Source organism: Nothobranchius furzeri, chromosome 10, assembly GCF_043380555.1.
Source record: "Nothobranchius furzeri strain GRZ-AD chromosome 10, NfurGRZ-RIMD1, whole genome shotgun sequence".
NCBI classification, from domain to species: domain Eukaryota; kingdom Metazoa; phylum Chordata; class Actinopteri; order Cyprinodontiformes; family Nothobranchiidae; genus Nothobranchius; species Nothobranchius furzeri.
The window spans coordinates 25907201-25927409 of record NC_091750.1 but is presented as its reverse complement, the minus strand read 5'-3'; the positions used below and the strand labels follow the sequence as shown (position 1 = coordinate 25927409).

Genomic DNA, 20209 nt, shown 5'->3' with positions numbered 1-20209 from the left:
ACTCTGCCAGACGTTCCCAGCAGACCCTCGGGCCTGTCTTGTCAGACCGGCATCCTCCCCCACCATCTGAGCCAACTCACCACCAGGTAGTGATCAGTTGACAGCTCCGCCCCTCTCTTCACCCGAGTGTCCAAGACATGCGGCCGCAGGTCAGACAAAACAACAACAAAGTCGATCATCGAGCTGCGGCCTAAGGTATCCTGGTGACAAGAGCACATATGGACACCTTTATGTCTGAACATGGTGTTCATTATGGACAATCCATGACTGGCAACAGAAGTCCAATAACAAAACAGTGCTCAAATTCAGATCAGGGGGGCAGTTCCTCCCAACCACACCTCTCCACTTCTCACTGTTGTTGCCCACGTGAGCGTTAAAGTCCCCCAGCAGAACGAGGGAGTCACCCGAAGGAGCGCTCTCCAGCACCCCCTCCAAGGTCTCCAAAAAGGGTGGGTAGTCTGAACTGTAGTTTGGTGCATAAGCACAGACCACAGTCAGAACCCGTCCCCCCACTCGTAGGCGGAGAGAGGCTACCCTCTCATTCACTGGGGTAAACCCCAACGTACAGGCACCAAGATAGGGGGCAACTAGTATGCCTACCCCTGCTCGGCGCCTCTCAGTGGGAGCAACTCCAGAGTGGTAGAAAGTCCAACCCCTCTCAAGGAAACTGGTTCCAGAGCCAGAGCCATGTGTTGAGGTGAGTCCAACTATATCTAGTCGGAACCTCTCAAACTCACACACCAACTCAGGCTCCTTCCCCACCAGAGAGGTGACATTCCATGTGCCAAGAGCCAGCTTCTTTAGCCGAGGATCAGACCGCCAAGGTCCCCGCCCTCGACTACCACCCATCAGACACTGCACCCGACCCCTTTGGCCCCTCTCACGAGTGGTGAGCCCATGGGAAGGGGGAACCACCTTTCCTCTTCGGTCTGGGCTCCATGGGTGAAAGCCCGGCCACCAGGCGCTCGCCAACGTGCGAAGTATTCTGTCCACCGATTTTGTATAATATAGTAATATATAATATATAATATAATAATATAAAATATAGTAATATATAACATAATAACATAATATAATAATATATAATAAAATGGAGAAAATGTAGGGCAACGTTAGAATCACAAACCTAAGAAATGTATAAACCAAGCCCCCACAATGCGGCTTAAAAATTGAGGCCAACCCGGAAGTACCAAAAATTGCAGTTCCACCCTCATCCACTAGGGGCTGGTGTCAGAAGCGAGCAAATCCTCATTGACTCCCATGTTAAAAATACCAATTTCACAGCAGAAATAAACATGTTTACAGCCTGGTACCAGAACATGTTTTTGGTTTAAATTATCTAGTTTACACTCATGACAACTCTGAGGGGGGTGAATTTTTTTCTTTCTCTTCTGTTTAAGTGTATTAAAAGCCTAGAATTCTGTATAATTAATGAGCATCAGACCCACGTGACCACAGAGCTAGCTCCGTGGAAAGGCCTCAGTAGAGCCTCGGTCTGGCCTGGAAAGTGTTCCGGGATTTTGAGTCTCTGTGTTTGTGTATTCTTTGTTGGATATTTTTTGTGCAATTGTTGGACAAAATGACTTGCTGTGGAATTAATTGCACTAATAGCGTCCAAGGAGTCTCCACTCCATTATTTTCGGTAAGTAAAATTATATTTATGTATTTTAGGTCACTGCCGAGCTGAGCTTAGATTTTAACATGTACTGTTTAACTATGAAATTTAAATGTAATAGGGTAAAACCCAGTGCATTTAACATAATGCTGCACTTTAGAAAATGGGTTGAAATATAACATGTTGGTGGAGCTGGGTTCTGACTATCGGCTTGTGGAGCTCTCGGGAGACCGGTGTTTTCCACCCGGTTCTCCCCTTCCCGCAGCTCGGCGCATCTCTGTCTGATCGTGGCTTCTGTCTGCTGCGGCGGGCTGCCGGCTTGTGGAGCTCTCGGGAGACCTCTGTGTTCCACCCGGTTTTACCCAGCGGTCAGCCCGGCGTATCTCTGACTCAGAAGCTCTGGTGTTGTGCACAGTTAACTCCGGTTGTAGCTAGGTTGCTACCTCTGTTAGCTTAGCTCCCACCTCTGCGTTAGCTTTGGGTTAGCTTCAGGTTAGCTTGTAGCTAGTTTGACCGGGTGTCGTCAGTTGATCCCAGCCTTACAGCCCCACCCTCAGCTCCACCTCTCTTCCCTTTTGTGGAATTGTCTGGGCTTGACGGAACCTGTGACACGGTCAAAATGGCGGTGGTGGCCACCTCCCATTTTAGCACAAAAACGTGTTATTGGAGCCTGTGGAAACCCATTGTCCAATATTTATATGTCGATGGTATAAACCTGTATGTTTTACATCAGAACATGATTATATAATGAATATAGAAGGAATGATTTTACTTGGAGAATCACAACAAAAATAAAACGCGCTGTAATTATAAAAGCAACTGTGCTTTAACATACAAATAATGTACAACTTTATCGATTGAGCCAGCAGGACCTTAAGATGAGGCAACTCTGCAGGCTCAAATGTGATTGGCTCCAGGACCAGGAAGAATGATGGGGCGTTGTTTGTTAATAGAAAGCGAGGCCATTTTTAAAAACCTGGCCTTCCCCCAGTAAGCTGAAAAAGAGATCTTGTCATTGTAACCTCCCCTGCAATGTGATTGGTGATTATTGTACTGCCCAAGTCTTACATAGTTCACCTTTAAATACAAAATGCACTGAAGTGTACCGGCAGTTGTTTAAAGTTGGACCTTTATTCAGTGAATAAAAGTTTAAAAAATTGGGATCAACCCCAGAAACCACGAACACCAAACCTCTGGGCGGCAGCAGACTTTACAAACTTTCTCAGAAAAACACTGATGAAATAACACCTGGCTTACCTGCTCCAGGTGTCTGGTGAATCCATATTATCTTGCCAGAGCTGAGCTGTCCATGATCCGCCAGATGAGACATTGTTATGGTCTCACAGAAGGACCGTCTGAGAAAATAAAAGTGATATCTGACTGAAGTGCTGCCCTAACAGCAGAAGTCACGCCAAACGACCAGTCTCATCATGTTTGATGTGAACCTAACGTTAGCTGAAGCGCTAGCTAGTGTTTACGGTTCAGCACGCTGATCACTGGTTAGGTGACAGATTTCCCAGCATGCATCGCTCCTTTCAGAAATGTTGAAAATTAAACTAAATAAATGAATTACGGTTTAATTTAATTCACAGTTAAAGTATTATGAATGAAATGCAATAAAGATGTATTAAAGAGAAACTGGCTGCAGTTTTTAAGCTGGCAGTGAGCCAGAAACACCAGGACTGAAACAGGAAGTGACACAGATCGGGTTAAAAATTTACTTTCATCATCCGAGTCCAGCACTTCTGCTCTCTAGAGGTCCGGGATAAATGACCATAGTAGGAGTTTAATGTGGTCGGACCAAACATTTCAGCTAAAATGGTGTGGACATGTCCCCGGCTCGCGTCCCCTGTGACCTGATTACACACAGACCAGGTTTTACTACGAGCAGGTTCTGATGACTGTCTGGCCCAGGCGCTCAGCTGGGGTCTAAGCTACGTTTTACGCTGCAGGTCTCGATGTTATCTGTGATTTTCTGATGAAATCCTTGTTCTGTGTGGTTGTTCACACGGGAACCGACAGTTTCCACACGTTCATTCTTGATAGTCCTATCCAAATACCTTCACCCTGTTAGCTTCTACTAGGAAACATGTAAATATAGATACCTGGAACACAAATCCAGCCTGCTTAATAAATGTTAAAACAGCTTGCCACATTCACGGTGTTCATGTGTGTGTGTGTTGCGCTCAGGTGACGGTGGACGGTCGGGTCATTAGCCTGAACCTGTGGGACACGGCTGGTCAGGAGGAGTACGACCGGCTGAGGACACTGTCCTATCCACAGACCAACGTCTTCATCATCTGCTTCTCCATTTCTAGCCCTGCCTCCTACGAGAACATCAAACACAAGTGGCACCCAGAGGTCAGAGGTCGCACACGTGCACACACAGCTGAGGTTTATTTACTAATCAGGCAGATTTTGTCCTCTGGTGTTAAATCATCTAAACTTGTGGTTCTCTGTGGCGTCCAAAACCAAAGCCAACATGTCTTTAATGAACATCTCAACCCAGATGAAGACAGAACAAGTGACTGGACTTTGGTTTTGTCCCCAGGTGACCCACCACTGTCCCAGCGTTCCCATTCTCCTAGTTGGCACCAAGAGCGACCTCCGGAATGACAATGAGATCCAGAGAAAGCTGAAGGAGCAGAACCAAGCTCCCATCACCCACCAGCAGGGCCTCAGCTTGCACCGGCAGATCCAGGCAGTCCGCTACATGGAATGCTCTGCTCTGAACCAGGATGGCATCAAAGAGGTGTTCAGCGAGGCCGTGAGATCCTACCTCAACCCGCAATCCACCGTCACGAAGAAGCCCTGCGTCCTGCTCTAACAGCCAGAGAACCACGACTCGGTTCTGCTGTCCGAGGGACTGCTCAAATTATTCTATTTAAGATTTTAATTTGCTTTTTACATTGAATATTTCTATTAGAAAGCATGATGTGGAGGACTGAAGCATTGGTGTTCAGAACTTCTGATGTGTGTAGCTCCAACAGAACCGGGCTCTTCTATATGTCCCTCAAACATAAACTCAATATTAAATCCACACAAAAAGATCAGGTGGATTTTATTAAACCGTGAAGTTTCACTCGGGCAAATGTCGACTGGTTTGGGCCTAAATCTCAGCTGTTATTGATGTCGGCGTCATGTTTCAATGAAACCTACAAATACTCCAAACCACCGAGACCAGAGGTTCTCTTCCTGCCGATGAGTCCAGGTGCAGCAGACGTTAGAGAACCGCTCAGCACCAAACACTTGTTTACATGAAAGTCAATGAGAGGAAGGATCCTGCTGCTCCAAATAGGGAGACTGAAGCTCCGCCTCCTCCGTTCGTCTCATGGGAACGTGGCTAAAAGCCATTACTTAATCCGCTTTGCCTTGCGCCCCGAATCACACACAAGTTGTACTTTATTTGTAAGCATATGAAAATGAATTAACGCTAATCAAATTAGACATTTCATATATGGCGTCACGGCATCCCCAGTGCAGCTGCTACTGACCCCATGCCCAGATTTATGGTGGTTTAGTGGCTTAGGCTCCCAATAACCATTACATTTAATCTGCTCTTTCATTGGCTCACAACGTCAAATCAGAAGAAACTTTTACTGAGATTTATTTAAAATGTTTTAAAAAATCGTGTCATAACACGTTGCGCAGGTTTTACAGAATCACTAAACTGAAACAGAAAACTTGAGTTGAGTAGCAAAGACGTTGTTGAAGCTGGAAGCTAAACTGAATTTAAAAATGTTAAAGTAAAAGAAATACTCACCGTCTTGCTACAGCGCAAATGATGCTTGATGTGCTGGATCTTTAAAAATGACAACATATTAAAACCCGTTTTACACAGGAATAATCTTGTGGTTGGTTTCAGCCTCTCTCTGAGCTAACCGCTAACATTAGCCCACTAACACATAGCTAGCTAATCTTTCTGCTCAGCAAAGTTAGCTACAGCTTGTTAATAACCAGTACAATGAATCACGTGCCCTTTCAGAACGGCATCGACCCACTTTGGTCTTGGCTGCTCTCGGCTAGCCGTTAGCTCATTAGTCCTGAAGGACATAAACACTATTTCTGTGAACAGAGGCTGTTCAGAGCCCTTTTTTACAAAACAATGCTGTCAATTTGCTGTAATGCTGCGGTGGTATCAGGGAGCCTTAGGTCGTTTAAAGTGGTCAGATCGTGGCGGTAATGTTCCGCAATCGTGTCCTTTTAATAAAAGATTACGTGATGGCGGCATAAGGGGGTACGGGGCGGTCTCTGCACTGCCACGGACTTCCGTTTATCTTGGAAATAACTTGCTTTATATTGCAACTGAAACTGCGCTCATTACGTTTTTTAACAAGCCGCTCATTAAGGAGTATGCCCCCACAGTCCCTGTGCAGTGGCGCGCACAAGGGGTGGCCATGGGTGGCCTTGGCCACTACTAGAAAACTGCTGGCCACCCCACTGCCCACACCCAGGAAAGACCGGTGCTCTTTAACAAGTCATTAATGTTGTTTTACTGCATCACTACAGGCTAAACTTTCCTAGATGTACCACGAGGATCAATTTGGTGTGCTACCCCAAAATTTGCTCTGGCCCCATGGCCACCCCTATGAAACTTTTCTGGGGTGCCACAGTCCCTGTGCACTGTAGCGCTCCAGTTTGCCATCTCAGAGGGTTTTGTTCAAAAAGCTTAAGTTACGGCCCGTGTTTGCTTTCATTTTCTATTTAGTTGCTGACCGGAGCTCGGCAGCAACTCCCCGCATAATCATGACACCTCCCTCTGTTGAACCAAGGTGCAATCGCCGTTTAGAAGACAAGACGATCATCACAAAATCTCTACCAAGCGAGGCAGAGTGAACGCTGCAAAACTCATGCAACGCCATGCCATCGTGGAGCGTTTATAAAACACAGCGTTGTGGTAACATTGTGACATTTGCCGGCACGGTGTGTCTTGTCAAAAGGGCTCTTTACTCCTCGAGGTTGGTCTGATTAGGATCCATCTTTGTGTCGTTACTAACCCAAACACAAATAAATCTTAGTTTATAATAACTAATCCTGCTCTTGGGAGCAGGAGCCAACTTTGCATCCAGTACATTTATTTGAATGTTGAAATCCAGTAGAAATGACATGGTGGGCGGAGCCTGGGCAGGAGACAGATGTCCATCCATCCATCCATTTTCTGAACCCGCTTTGTCCACGAAGGGTCGCGGGGGTGGGCTGGTGCCTATCTCCAGCGGCCAACGGGCAATCAGGCGGGGTACACCCTGGACAGAGAGCCAGTCCATCGCAGGGCGACAAATGTCCTCATTTAAATGTTTGTTGATGAGAACTCGGATCAGAAAGTGTTTACGACTCACCTGAGTAAATAAACAATCATGCTCATCATACTAGTCGCTGGTTTTACGTCTGTTTAATACAGCACAGGTAACATCAGAACCTACGGAAGCCTGTTAGTGCCAAAAGGCTGTGATAAACTCATAATGATTTTATGCTTGTGTATTTAATGTAATTATACTTTATGAGACAGCATGGCAGCTCTGCTGCCTCACAGTGAGAAGGTTGCAGGTTTAAATCCTCGTGTCCTTTCTGTGGGTCAGCACGTTCACCCCACGCATGGGCGGGTTTCATCCCACAGACCTAAAACACGTTAGGGTAATGGGAGACTGTAAATTGTCCCTACAGGTGAGACGGAGACCTCTCCAGGTGTCCTCCTCTAGTGGCAGTAATGTTAATCTATAAAAAACAGCTGATTTTCTGAACCCGGTAACCAGGTCACCAGATGATTCACCAGATGATTCACCAGATGACTCACCAGATGATTCACCAGATGATTCACCAGATGACTCACCAGATGATTCACCAGATGATTCACCAGATGATTCACCAGATGATTCACCAGATGACTCACCAGATGACTCACCAGATGACTCACCAGATGATTCACCAGATGATTCACCAGATGACTCACCAGATGATTCACCAGATGATTCACCAGATGACTCACCAGATGATTCACCAGATGATTCACCAGAAGATTCACCAGATGACTCACCAGAAGATTCACCAGATGATTCACCAGATGATTCACCAGATGATTCACCAGATGATTCACCAGAAGATTCACCAGATGATTCACCAGATGATTCACCAGATGATTCACCAGATGACTCACCAGATGACTCACCAGATGATTCACCAGATGATTCACCAGATGACTCACCAGATGACTCACCAGATGATTCCAGCCCTTCGACGCCCTCGGCTCTTGTTCTGTTCATCTGAGCCCTTTAGCGTAAAACAGGATGTTTCTGGCTTGGTTCTAACAGAACTTCCTCCCTCCGAGTTCCCTGAACGGTGCTGGTGGAGCGCTGTGAGAAACCGTTTGTTGTTCAGCTGAAACGAGGAAGGGAAGTGAGTTGAATAAATGAGCAGCTTCCCCAAATGATGAAAAGACCCAACAGCAGCAGGAACCGAGTCAGAACCAACACGCTGATGTGGGTCAGACGCAGCGGGACCCAGGTGAAAATGTTGGAAGTAAAACGAGCTGCTGGAGATCCAACGAGCTTTGGGCTGGACCGGGTCGCTGCTACAGGACATGTGGACTCGACTGGAACCATCAGGACGTGCAACCTTGGCTTCACTATAATAAACCTTTTCTTACACAACTGGCTCCTCTGAGTGTTGTTGGGGTTCTCTTTCTAGACTTCAGCAGAGACCAGAACCCGTTCAGAATTTAGTCTGTCCAGGCTCAATGTCACATGACTTCCTGAAACGTTTGTGCTGACGTTACTCAACACGCTTCTCTTGTATTGTGGATCAGAACCATTCGTGGAGCTGTCTGGAGTCTCTGGACCACGTTCTGGTTGTTGGGTCGAGCTCAGTCTCAAACTGTAAAAATGAATCCATCCTTTCATTCTTAACGTCTGCGTGGACGATCCGGTCTCAGTACCGTTTGCCCTCTGGCAGCGTGGCCACCATCACCTCCGTACTCCCAAAGTCCCAGAAGGCCGTCATGTGGAAGGCCATGTTGGAGAAGACCACCAGGTACTCGAAGGCAGCAAACAGGGTGTAAACTAGAGGGAGAGCGAGAGTAAGACCAAAGGGAACGATCACAGAGACGGCAGCATCGCAGCAGGACTCACCTCCCGTCTCACAGAACTTGTTGTGGCGCCTGAAGAAATATGCTGCAGCTGCGAAGCAGCCGACGTTGAACAGGAAGAGACGCAGCTTCCAGAGATACGACGTTACCTCCTAGGAGACAAACACACACACCGTGTTTCTCACAGCCAGGGAACCTCGCCTTGATGTCCTGGCCCCGCCCCGGTTGCCTAGGAGATGCGTCATCAGGAGCCACCAAGACGCGTTCCAATGTTCATGTTCTACCGAGGCGTGTGTTCTCCGTTTGTTAGCCGTTTAGCTAGCTGAGAGGATACACGGGAGGTGTCTCGCAGCCTAGCCTGGGTCTTAAACTTCCCAGAATGCACCGCGGCATTTTCAAAAGGATGGCGGATGAGAAGTTGAGGGGTTTGATTCCAGAAGGTGATCCCTGAGCGCCGTACTGACGACCTCTCATTACTCCTCTGGGACAGGGCAGATGTAGGAGTAATTTAATGTTTACTATTATTAATAAGAGCTTTCGAGACTCTAATGATCTCACGGCCGTTCCACCCGAGTGTAGCCGGTACCATCTAACTGAGCTTTAACTCAAGGCTGATTATGGTATAGACCTAGAGGAACAGACGTGCTGCACACAGCTGGGTAAAATAGTGCAGGTTTGTTCTGTTTCATTTACGTTGCACCGATAAGGCACACACGTGTCGCCGTATTACGCTGCAACAGAAACGGGGATCTGTGCTGCAAAACAGCTACTAACACAGACTTGAACATGTTTGCCGAATGATTTGTTCAATAATCTAATTTTTATTTGACTTCCACAAAAAGAAAATTCTAAATGAGACATTACAGAAAACAAGGACGGCGTGCCATCGAACGTAAAAGCCACTCCTCATTAATTAGGCGTCACTTTTAAACTCTGCCGTCCAAACGACGGCATTACGGCTCACCGGCTAAAACTACGCTTTGGGCCCAGGAGACCGTTTGGATCAGAGGGTTCAGTTCATCAGGACCCATAAGTCTAGGTCCTGGTTCTGAGGAACGTTTACCTCCTGGCTGACGTAGTTCCTCCGGATGACGTACCACAGTCTGCATGTGATGAGCATGTGCAGCAGCGAGCTTGCTATGAAGGTGATGAAGCCGTTTTTATGAACTTCTGCAGAAAGAACCACATGGTTCCGTGTCAAAAGTCAGAGGCGGTTCTGAAGGATCAGACCTCGTCATACTCACTGTAGGTTTCTGTGGACGCCACGTAGGAGAGCAGAACCAGGCCGGTGTTCTCTGCAAGGCTGCAGACGAGCGCCAGCCCGCTCAGCAGAAGTTCTGGCAGCTGGGCGGCGAAACGTTGGCGGTAGAAGTTAAAGTAGACCACAGCCACCAGGTACCGCGGCGCCGAGTGCAGCCCGATGCAGCTGCGCCAGATGTAGCGCTCCGGCTCGCGGCTGATAGCAGAACTGATGGACGGGAGGTAGTTGGACACCTGATGCACAAAACACACCAACTCATCTGATGGATCCAGAACAGGAAACACCACCAAGAACTTTGTGGACTTCGTCAGCTAGGAATTATGGGTAAAGAGATCTAAATATTGGTGTTTTTTCAGGTGGTCGGAATAAAAAACATCCAGATTAAGAGATAAAAATTACAGACGTCTACCAATATCTGCAAACGTCCCCAGGTGTCTACAAACATCTACAGATGCCTACAGACTTTATGATTCTTAGTGAGAAATCTCCTGATGTGTTTTGGGGGGGGGAGGGGGGGTCAGACATGGAGTAACTTCTCCAGCTTCACAAGCCTGCACTGAAGTTTCACTTTGGTCTTTTTAACCCCAACAGCCCCAGCCGTCCATGTGTGCACCAGAGCAGAGCAACCAGGAAAGCATGGAATGGATTTCTATGAGAACGGGACCAAATGCGTCATTTTAAAACGTGGGAGAGGGGGACACGCCCCCTTCTGACAAAACGGTTCCGACGCCTACGCCGTTGTCTTCCAGAAGTATTATTCACCGGAAATGTCCGATGTTTAGTTAATTCACGGGAAACCGTCCGATCTCAGAGACCAGAGACACGCTTCGCTCCATTTTTGTGTGTTGTAATATTACCTAGTACCACTAGATGGCGCCACATCTACTGTGTTCGAGTCAGGTGTGGACACAGCAGAGAACCCTTAGAAGAGCTTCGTGAGGCTTCAGTGGCACACCACAGGCTGGTACATAAAACTATCAAGTTTACGAAACCCAAACTACCGCAGGGAGACGAGAGGACACCGCTCTGTCCTCTCGTCTCCCTGAGACCAACTAGTGGCCGGCTCTTGTAGCAGTGGCGGTGCTGACCGGGACAGCTGGGGGAGTCAAAGGGGAGGCGCTGCTTCTCCTCTCCTCTCACTCACATAGAGGGGGAAACGAGAGAAGAATTAAAATACAACAGAACCCACAAACGGCCCAGGGCTGTAATTGAGACCTGGTCGGGTCCAGAAGAACCTTCTTGTTACCTGACAGTGGGTGTAAGTTGAGTCTTCGAAGTGGTAGTAGAGGGAGGTGAAGATGCAGGCCAGGAGGCCGGTCAGCGGGAGCAGAACTGTTACCACGGCAAACCTGGTGAAGGGGAGCCGGATCAGGGGCCGGTCCCGGTCCAGGTTGGAGTACAGGCCCTGGAGCATCCTGAAATCTGGACCCACCAGGATCCAATCAGAACACGCTGAAAGGGTACAGAGACAGTTAAACTCAGAACCACCTGCTGACTTCATCCTGGTGGTTCTGCTCGGATCCAGAAGCTGCTGTCAGAACCATTCAACAGAGCCACCAGCTCGCCGCTCACTCTGTCTGACTCCATTAAACATGAAACTGGTGGAACAAAAGGTCGGTACTGATAACTTCCTGTCTAGTACCAGTTCTGGTTCTGAGTGGTTCGGCTTTTCTCAACAGATCTGGATCAAAGACAGACGTGTTTATGTTCTGCAGCACGACAGAGAGGCCGCTCAAATGGACCCCCAGCCGAACCAGAACCGGATCCTTGAGTTGTAGTTTGAAGTAGGGAAGGCCTTTTTAGCGATATTTGATATACAGACTAGGTTTAAGTGTGTGTGTGTGTGTGTGTGTGTGTGTGTGTGTGTGTGTGTGTGTGTGTGTGTGTGTGTGTGTGTGTGTGTGTGCGTGTGCGTGTGTGTGTGTGTGTGTTTGTTTTAGGGCCGGACGGACTGAGCTCCCGGCTGCAGTTTTGTGTGTAGGGAGGGGCGGGCGTTCTATGTGACTGGCCAATCACAGAGCGTGAAGACAGTCAGTTACCCAATGAGGATTTTCCTTCAGCACGATTACAGATATTTACGAGTTTTACACGTTTCATGCTCGTATTCGTCAAAAATGCTTTATCCGTACCGGATACTCGTCTGAAACGAGGCTCATCACTAGCTGTAACCACCCTGCCCTGCCTCCTCCTCCTTGCTGCCTGCCGGCTGTGATCACAAGCAACAACAGAGTAGTTCCCGCTGCTTCTTCAGGAACTGCACAAATAAATAAATAAATAATTCAATAAAACTTGGGATCTTGTAGGCGTGGCGCTGGACTATGTAAGGGAAACACTGTGCTGGGTTTCACTCACATAACGTCTGCAGCCACGTGAAACAGGAAGTGTTCTGCTCCACAACAAAGTACAGAGATCCAACATGGCGATGGATGAAAGCTATTAAGGCTTTAAATGAGCAGACACAGATGCAGAAAATACATCTTCTTTAAATGATAAACGACCAGGGATCTCATTTATAAAACATGCGTAGAATCCGTACTAAAACCGTACTGAAGCTCAGCAAAAAAACGTGCTCACGCAGGTAGGTTTATGACCTGTAAAACCCGTACATAGTAACATATAAAGCCACCATTACATTTTTACTTGCAGAAATTAAATGCTACAATTTCCATGTTACTGAAATAATGAAATTCTGCTGCTCATGTGACTTTATTTAGATGTTTAGATAAGTATGAGTGCTACTAAACCTAATTTTAGTGAAAAATAAGTCAAATTTTGCTCCATAAATATCAGCTGGGAAAGAGGAAACTAGACAACACCAATTTAATACATATTGTTGATCCTTTTATCATTTTGTTGTTTTATTTTCAGAACTTTAGCAGCAGATCACAATCTCGTTCCCCCTGAAACGTCGTCAAACAGAATATTCGACTAATAGACGCCGGACGAGTCGATAGAATATTCAAATACTAAAATACATGATAGCTGCAGCCCTAATACCAATATTGTCTGACTAATATCCATAAAGAAGGAAAATGAAAACATTTTAGGTCACAAACATCACATTTCTCCTTTCATGCTTACATTTTTTAAATGTTCGGTACTTCGATTTGAGTTTAGAAACAGGAAAAGTGCCCTTTTGATTTAGTCTCCACCAGCAGCTGAATCTCATTCTCCTCAAGCTAAGATGGGTGTAATAGTTAGTGATTTTTTTTCTGAATATTGCAGTAATGGTGACAAAACACTTGTTTTTCTGTTCTTAAGATCTTTACAAGCCTTGGGTTTGTGTTTTAGTGGTTTGTTTGCTGCTGGCTACACGTAGCTGCGCATTGAGGACGGCGTACGTTCACTACACAGGGCAAATTTCTGCTTGACAAGTTGTGCCAAATCCACTAAAATATCTGAAAAACTTTACCTCAGATCTGTCACATTTTGAGAAAGTGGCAGCAGCTGAAGAGTGTGATGTATAATATGTTTATGACATATGAAAGCTGGGTCAATAAATGACTGAAAACCAATAACAATGTTTACGATATTAAAATACTTACATTAACGGCAGACCGATTATATCGGGCATCCCTAATTTTAATCAAACAGCCATTTTGTTTGGAGCCAACTGTTGGTGAATTGATTCATTGTCATCATTAAACTTTTCCCATTTTCTGTGTCAAATCCATTCTAGTTCACCCTTCACTTTATGCCTGAATGAGTCAGGGGTCAAAGGTAGCCAACTCGAAAAATAACGAAGCCTGAGAGAAAATCACTTTAGCCAGATAACTGTCTGCTGATCCTGTGGGAACGTAAAAAGTGGTTTAAAGTTTAAGAGAAAAGCTAAAGATTAAAATAAAGATTCAGATAGTCTGAGATGGGCTGAGCCCCAAGAGTTTTTAGATCCTAACCACGGCTCTGGTCTAAAGTACTGACACTTCCCTGCAGTCCTATTTAAGACAACTTTATCCTGTTTACCGGAACAGGTAACTACTCAAACGTGTCAGGCACCTGATAGGAGCAGTTTTGAAGTCCAACAACCTTACCTTCACGGGGATTTGGTCCGGTTCTAGCAGCCGGACCGGGTTGCTCCCATTGATCTTGTTAGCTGAGGTAACATCGTAGCTAACGCTAGCGCTGAACTTGAGCATAAACTTCTACTTTTTATCCGCTAAAATGTGCGTTTGGTCCCTTCAGCGTTTCTTCTAAAGCTGCTATGATCCGTCTAACGTTACACAAACATTTTGTTATCCTTCTGACTGAAAACTTTAGTAACTTGTGCCGAAGATTAAGCTAATTTTAACACCCTGTCAGCTAACCAACCCAGCTTCCGGTCGCGTCTCCTTCAGAATAAAAGCATCCAATATCTTTGAGTCATTTCTTCCCAGCAGTCAGATTTCTTCTAAACTTGGTCTGGACCATCGAAATAAATACTGGACTAGCAGTCACCCGTTTTATATTATAGGATATTTTAGCATTAATCTAAAATTTCTCCAAGTTTTGTACTCAATAGTTTACATTTAAAGAGCAAGTCATCACCAAATCAGTTTTCTTTTGCTGATAAACTACATAAATGAGATGTTGTAGACAAGTTAAAGGTAAAGTCCCATCGGTCAATATCACTAGGGAACTCTCCTATTCCAATAACCCCGCCCCCTGAGAATTCTAACTGAGCCAATCAGCGCTGAGCAGCGTACGTCACACACTACAACGCTGAGTTTGTGGTGAACATGGTGACTGAAGCGGAGTTCACTGCGGCTCTTTCCTCTGTTCTAAGTGACTTGGACACGTCTATAAAACCACATGTAGAAGAGTTAAAAGCCTTTCTTCTAAAGAAAGATGTTTGCGCTGTCGCCAGGCGCCATTTTTGACTACAGCTAAAAAACTACAGCTTCGTGGACATCACACACAGCGATGCTCAGTTTCTCATACACAACAAAGACAGCAGCGGAGTTCGCTGTGGCTCTTTCCTCTGTTCTAAATGACTGTAATGTCTTTAAAACCACAACAAGTAGAAGCGCTAAAAGCCTTTCTTCTTTAAAAAAATTATATTTGCACCGTTGCCAGACACCTTTTTTACTACAGCGTCGCGCGGTACAGTCGGCATTTCCATCTATTTTCCGATTGGTTATTTTTGAGCTGCCTAGTCCCGCCCCTCAAGTGCCTCTGCCTGTGAGTTACCAGCCTCTGTGTGCAGAACTAACCAGAGGATGAGTCTGGCAGGCCAGGCTACATTATCACACAGTGGTGAAATTACATCCCCACATTTGTCTCATTCCTGTAGGGAGAGGTGAGCTGCAGCAGTGGCTGCGCTCAGGAACTATTTGGTGGTTTGGCCCCCCCAATCCAACCCCTTAAAGCTGAGTATAAAGCAGGGAGGCGTTGGGTCCCATTTTTTACGTTTTGGGTACGACACAACCAGAAATTGAATCCTGATCTCCCAGTCTCGGGGCAGACACCCACACATATCACTAGGCCACTGAGAAGAACAAATATTGTGTTATTTTAGGTTTTGTGTGAAAAGATGTAGAGGACTACAAATGTTTGTCTCACTAAAGTGCAATCATCATAGAAGAGTACAAGATTAGTTTTGCAAACTTCGAATCCTTCTTCCAGAATAAAAGAAGCATAAAACCACTATAATTCTGGCCATGTACTATGTTTATGTTTATGTGCTTAGCAGACTCTTTTACCCAAAGCGACTTACAATTTTTTTAACCTATAGGGCATGTTGTGATCTGTGGGGGAAACCGGAGTACCCGAAGAAAACCCACGCATGCATGGGGAGAACACGCAACTCCACGCAGAAAGGCCGCAGCCGAGTTTCGAACCTGCGACCTTCGTGTTGCGAGGCAACAGTGCTAACCACTGTGCCACCATGCAGCCCAATTATTTAATTATTTAATTAATTTACTAATTAGCAGCTACGCTGGCGGAGAAGAGATTATGTGGTGATATGACACCTGATTTGTCATTTTAACTATCAATTTTTACTAGCTAATTAATCTCAAAGTATGTGACAGTCATAGTGCAAACACACTTAATTACTTATTTAAATTTAACTACAACAAATGTGTGATTCAAGGCGTGGTGTTCAATTTTGGGCCTGATTCAATCAGCAGGTAGTCAAAAAACTTCTACAGATGAGCTGCCGCACAGGTGATTAAACCACTTAATCAAGTGTGTTGGAGCAGAGAAACCACTAAAACGTGTTGGAGACCAGCCCTCCAGGCACAGAATTGAACACCACTGGTGTAAAGCAAAGCAGATTAGAAAATAGGTTTAAGCCTTTGCAAGAGGAATCAGGTAGATGGGAGCCTTACCATCCAGGACTCTGTACGCTATTGTTAGTGATTTCAATTTGATGCGTGCAGCTAACGGTAGCCAGTATGTGGCTATACTGGAAGGAGATCCAACATGTATTTTGGGCCCCATGCCACTGAGTGATTTATAGATTTCGAATTTGATTCTGTAGTTTACTGGTAACCAGTGTAGAGATGTAAGAACAGGGATAATGTGCTCGGTTCTTTTGGTTCTTGTTAAGACTCTAGCAGCAGCTTTCTGAACAAGCTGCGAACTTCCTCAGAAATGGAGTCGGAAGTGTCACTTCCTACGCAGACGCGAACGAAACTGTCAGCAGCAAGGTAAAAAAGAAACCTTTTCTGTGTTTTAAAAAGAACCAGCAATGCAGTTAGAAAAGCGACACAGTAAGAACATACCAACGTTGTTTTACAGCTGTTTTGGGAAGACCAGTTAGAAGACCATTGCAATAGTCCAGCCTGCTGGAGATAAAAGCATGGATTAGCTTCTCTAGGTCTTGTTTTGACATGGGACCTCTGAGTCTTGCTAATTGATGGAGATGATCAAACTCTGATCTAGTTATAGCTTTGATGAACCAGTGAAATTCAGGTCTGAATCAATGGTAACACCAAGATTTCTAACCTGAGTCTTTGTCTTCATTCCTTTGGAGCTACGTTGAGAAATAGCTCCCATCCTGTCTTTCTTATTTCCAAAGAAATAACTTCAGTCTTGTCTTTGTTTAACTGAACAAAACTTCAGGTGAGTCTTCAGCTGCTTCTCAAAGGAGACCACTGAGTCCACTGATCTCAGGCTCAGGGGGAGAGAGGTCCAGAGTCTGGGGGCCGCAGCAGCAGATGATCGGTCACCTTTGGTCTTAAGCCTGGTGCTGCACAACCAGTAGGCTTTGGTCACTGGACCTCAGCGAAAAGGTTGTAGCAGATCAGCTGATTACTTTTCTGGAACTACACAACAGTTTTGATAAATTCCAGTGTGGTTTTGGTAAAAAGCGTTCAACAGAAACAGCTTTGCTTAAAGTTTCCAGTGACATCATGATGGCTGCAGACAACGGGGAGTTCACAGTGTTAGTATTGTTAGATCTTTCTGCAGCTTTTGGCTCTGTTGATCACAGCACCTTCATTAACAGACTTGGTGACTCGGTGGGGGTCTCTGGAACTGTTCTAGACTGGTTTAGATCGTACCTTTCTAACAGAAGTTACAGTGTCAGTGGAAACCAAACTGTCTGAATTACTAGACTGTCTATCAGCGATCACCAGCTTGCTAGAAGATAACTTCCTTCAGTTAAACTTTGAGAAGACTGAATGTCTGATCATTGCCCCTGAGAGCATGGTTTCCCTGATTAGTCTAAAACGTGGTCGTTTATCCTCTGCCGTCAAGGCTAACATAAGGAATTTAGGTGTTATTTTGACCAATCAATGTTTCTTGAAGGCCACTCAAAAACGTTGGTCCCAAACTTAAGAAATATCTCCAAACTGTGAAGGTTGATATCAAAACATGAACTTGAAATGGTTCTCCATGCCTTTATCTCCTCCCGTCTAGATTACTGTAACACACTCTTCACGTTTAACAAAAAGCCCTTGACCGCCTTCAGTTGGTCCAGAACTCTGCAGCGAGGCTGCTAACTGGAGCAAACAGAAGAGCACACATCACTCCTATTCTGACGTCTCTGCACTGGTTACCCGTTAACTTTAGAGTTCATTTTAGAGTCCTGACTAGAACCTTCAGGGCTCTACGTAGTCAAGCTCCTCCCTATATTACTGAACTGTTAAAGCCTTATGCTCCAACCCGAGCCCTCAGGTCCACCCACCAGAACTTTCTAGAAGTTCCAAAGACCAGATACAAAAGTCGAGGTGATCGCTCCTTCCAGACTGTTGCACCCCGACTCTGGAATGATCTTCCTTTATCCTTACGCAGCATCGACAGTCTGGACACTTTTAAACAACAGCTTATTTAAAGCTGCTTTAACCTAAACCTTTTATTTTCTTATTTTTAACTCAAATGTGTATCGTCTTTCATTTGTTTTATGGTATTTTATCATTTTATGACGTTTCTGTTCGGATTAGAATTTATTTCTGTTTTAAGATCATTATGATTTTATAACTTTATGCTTTAATTTGATCTAAGTGAAGCACTGTGATTCTCTGTTTGTGGTGAGTGCTATAGAAATAATGTTTACTTACTTATAACACACACACACACACACACACACACACACACACTGATAAGGCCGCCCACTCGCTCTCCTCCCTTCACCAGAGTCATTGCAGGTCACGTTGGTTCATGACAAATAGAAACTGAAGTCTTTCTGATGTGGAGCTCCTGCTGCTTCACCTGAAGGACGCGTCCAGGTAAATCCTTGTTCTGCACGCGCGTTAACTCTCTATGCAGTTATTATTAGACCGGAGGGGTGGCGCTCTGGGAGAGGTTTGTTTTTGGTCCTAAGCAGGGCCAGATTAACACTTTGTTGTACCCTGGGCAACAATATTCAAGGGCCCCATCATCACGACCCGAGGATCACCATAATATGGTCACATACAGAATATTTTACTGTAATATGCAGTAAATATACTCAATACTTGAATACCTGACATCACGTAACCCGCTCAGGGTAACCTTTGACCCACCTTGTGTAGACTGACCAATGAGAAGAGGGTCTTAACTTGAAGCCCTCTCTTCAATGGTCAGTCTGCACAAGACTGACTCTCAACTGACGTTCAGTCGTAGGCAGTGAAGCGTCTCTGTGCAGCGCAAAAGCCCGGGTGGACAGTTTGTTTAATGTAGGGTGACCATATTTCCATTTCCAAACAAGAGGACAGGGGATCTGTGCCTATGACGTCACACTATGGCAACGCCACACAAACCACGCTGGGACCCATTTTTTGTAAGAACTAAATTAATATCAGATTCTGCCAATAAAAGGGCTCTAAAACAATTCATGTGTAAATATTTAGCATATTTAATACAAAATCTCATTTTTCTGCTTTAGTGCTGCAAAAAGGTTTTATTAATAATAAATTATAATACCTTTTGTTTTACTACAGCATCGGTACGCTTCCTGTGCACAGATTATTAAGGATGCTTGTTTCAGCTGTGAGATTAGACGATAGGATCAATGATAAAATAAGTTGTCACACACTCCATGGAAACTTTCAGAGAATCCACAAATAGTGGCTTTCAGATGGTTTTGTTACTTTTAGCAAGTTTAGAAAAGCAGCAGATGAGACAGCATGTCTGATAATTTAGTTTTTCATCTGATAATATTAGAACATGTCAGTAATGTCTGAGGAGCTTTTATAAACACTGTATAACTAACACTCCTGGAGAGGGTATGAATTACACAGAGGTTTCTGGGGAGCCCAGTTATGGGGGGGGGGGGGGGGTCATTTTTCTTGGCCCCCAAAATGTCTTGAAACGGCCCTGGGTGTGTGACTGAGTGTTGAAGGTGATCTGAATTGTATCAGATGTATAAATATTACATGTGTGTAACTTGTTGTTTTTTACTGGTAAAAACGTGTAGTGGAGATAAATCTACCTACATTTTACTTTTCAACACTTAGTTTTGTCTTCTTGTTTTTAATTTAACTATTTCCTGTCCTGTCTGTCTCTCATCTTCCTGCATCTCCTCTAAACTCTCCAGAAAAACTGCTGCCTGGATTCTTACTTTTTCACCTCATCAGTTACTTCTGAGCAGATCAAAGGGATCTCCTGACCGCAAAGCGGAGAGCGTGTTTCGATGCTGCGTCAGTGAGGTGAAACACAGCAGCACAGGTGATGAGCTCCCCAGTAGCAGAGCGCTTCAGGCACAAATAAGACAGAAAGTAGAGAACATGTGCGGACATGAACGATCGTGGGCTAATTATAATTTTTTTGGTTGCGCCACTTTGAGAATGGACCGTGCGCTGGAAGCAGCTGCCTGGAGCGCTGGAAGCAGCTGCCTGGAGCGCTGCACAAC

The 20209-nt window shown here is 45.3% G+C and overlaps 3 protein-coding genes across 9 annotated transcripts in view; 1 reads left to right on the top strand and 2 right to left on the bottom strand.

Annotated features, from left to right (window-relative positions):
• The window catches only part of stim1b (stromal interaction molecule 1b), a 56423-nt gene extending 52615 nt beyond the window's left edge, over positions 1-3808 (bottom strand). For 3 of the 4 annotated variants that reach the window (XM_015976477.3, XM_054736940.2, XM_054736942.2), the window contains exon 1: positions 2873-3808. In XM_015976477.3, coding sequence (XP_015831963.3) covers positions 2873-2945 — 73 coding nt within the window. In that variant the 5' untranslated portion in view covers positions 2946-3808. The remainder of the gene's footprint in view (positions 1-2872) is intronic. The other variant, XM_015976478.3, reaches the window with a different exon arrangement.
• Positions 1-6984, top strand: part of rhogb (ras homolog family member Gb) — a 28442-nt gene extending 21458 nt beyond the window's left edge. For both annotated transcript variants that reach the window (XM_070555432.1, XM_015976482.3), the window contains exons 4-5: positions 3806-3976; positions 4167-6984. In XM_070555432.1, the coding sequence (XP_070411533.1) occupies positions 3806-3976; positions 4167-4442 (447 nt within the window). In that variant the 3' untranslated portion in view covers positions 4443-6984. The remainder of the gene's footprint in view (positions 1-3805; positions 3977-4166) is intronic.
• A 5-nt stretch (positions 6985-6989) lies between these two features.
• pgap2 (post-GPI attachment to proteins 2) overlaps positions 6990-20209 on the bottom strand; it is a 23877-nt gene continuing 10657 nt past the window's right edge. For 2 of the 3 annotated variants that reach the window (XM_070555431.1, XM_054736943.2), the window contains 5 exons: positions 11201-11406; positions 9938-10187; positions 9757-9863; positions 8737-8845; positions 6990-8667 (listed from right to left, as the gene is read on the bottom strand). In XM_070555431.1, coding sequence (XP_070411532.1) covers positions 8537-8667; positions 8737-8845; positions 9757-9863; positions 9938-10187; positions 11201-11368 — 765 coding nt within the window. In that variant the 5' untranslated portion in view covers positions 11369-11406 and the 3' untranslated portion in view covers positions 6990-8536. Of the gene's footprint in view, positions 8668-8736; positions 8846-9756; positions 9864-9937; positions 10188-11200; positions 11407-13985; positions 14307-20209 lie in introns of those variants that run through there. The other variant, XM_015976480.3, reaches the window with a different exon arrangement.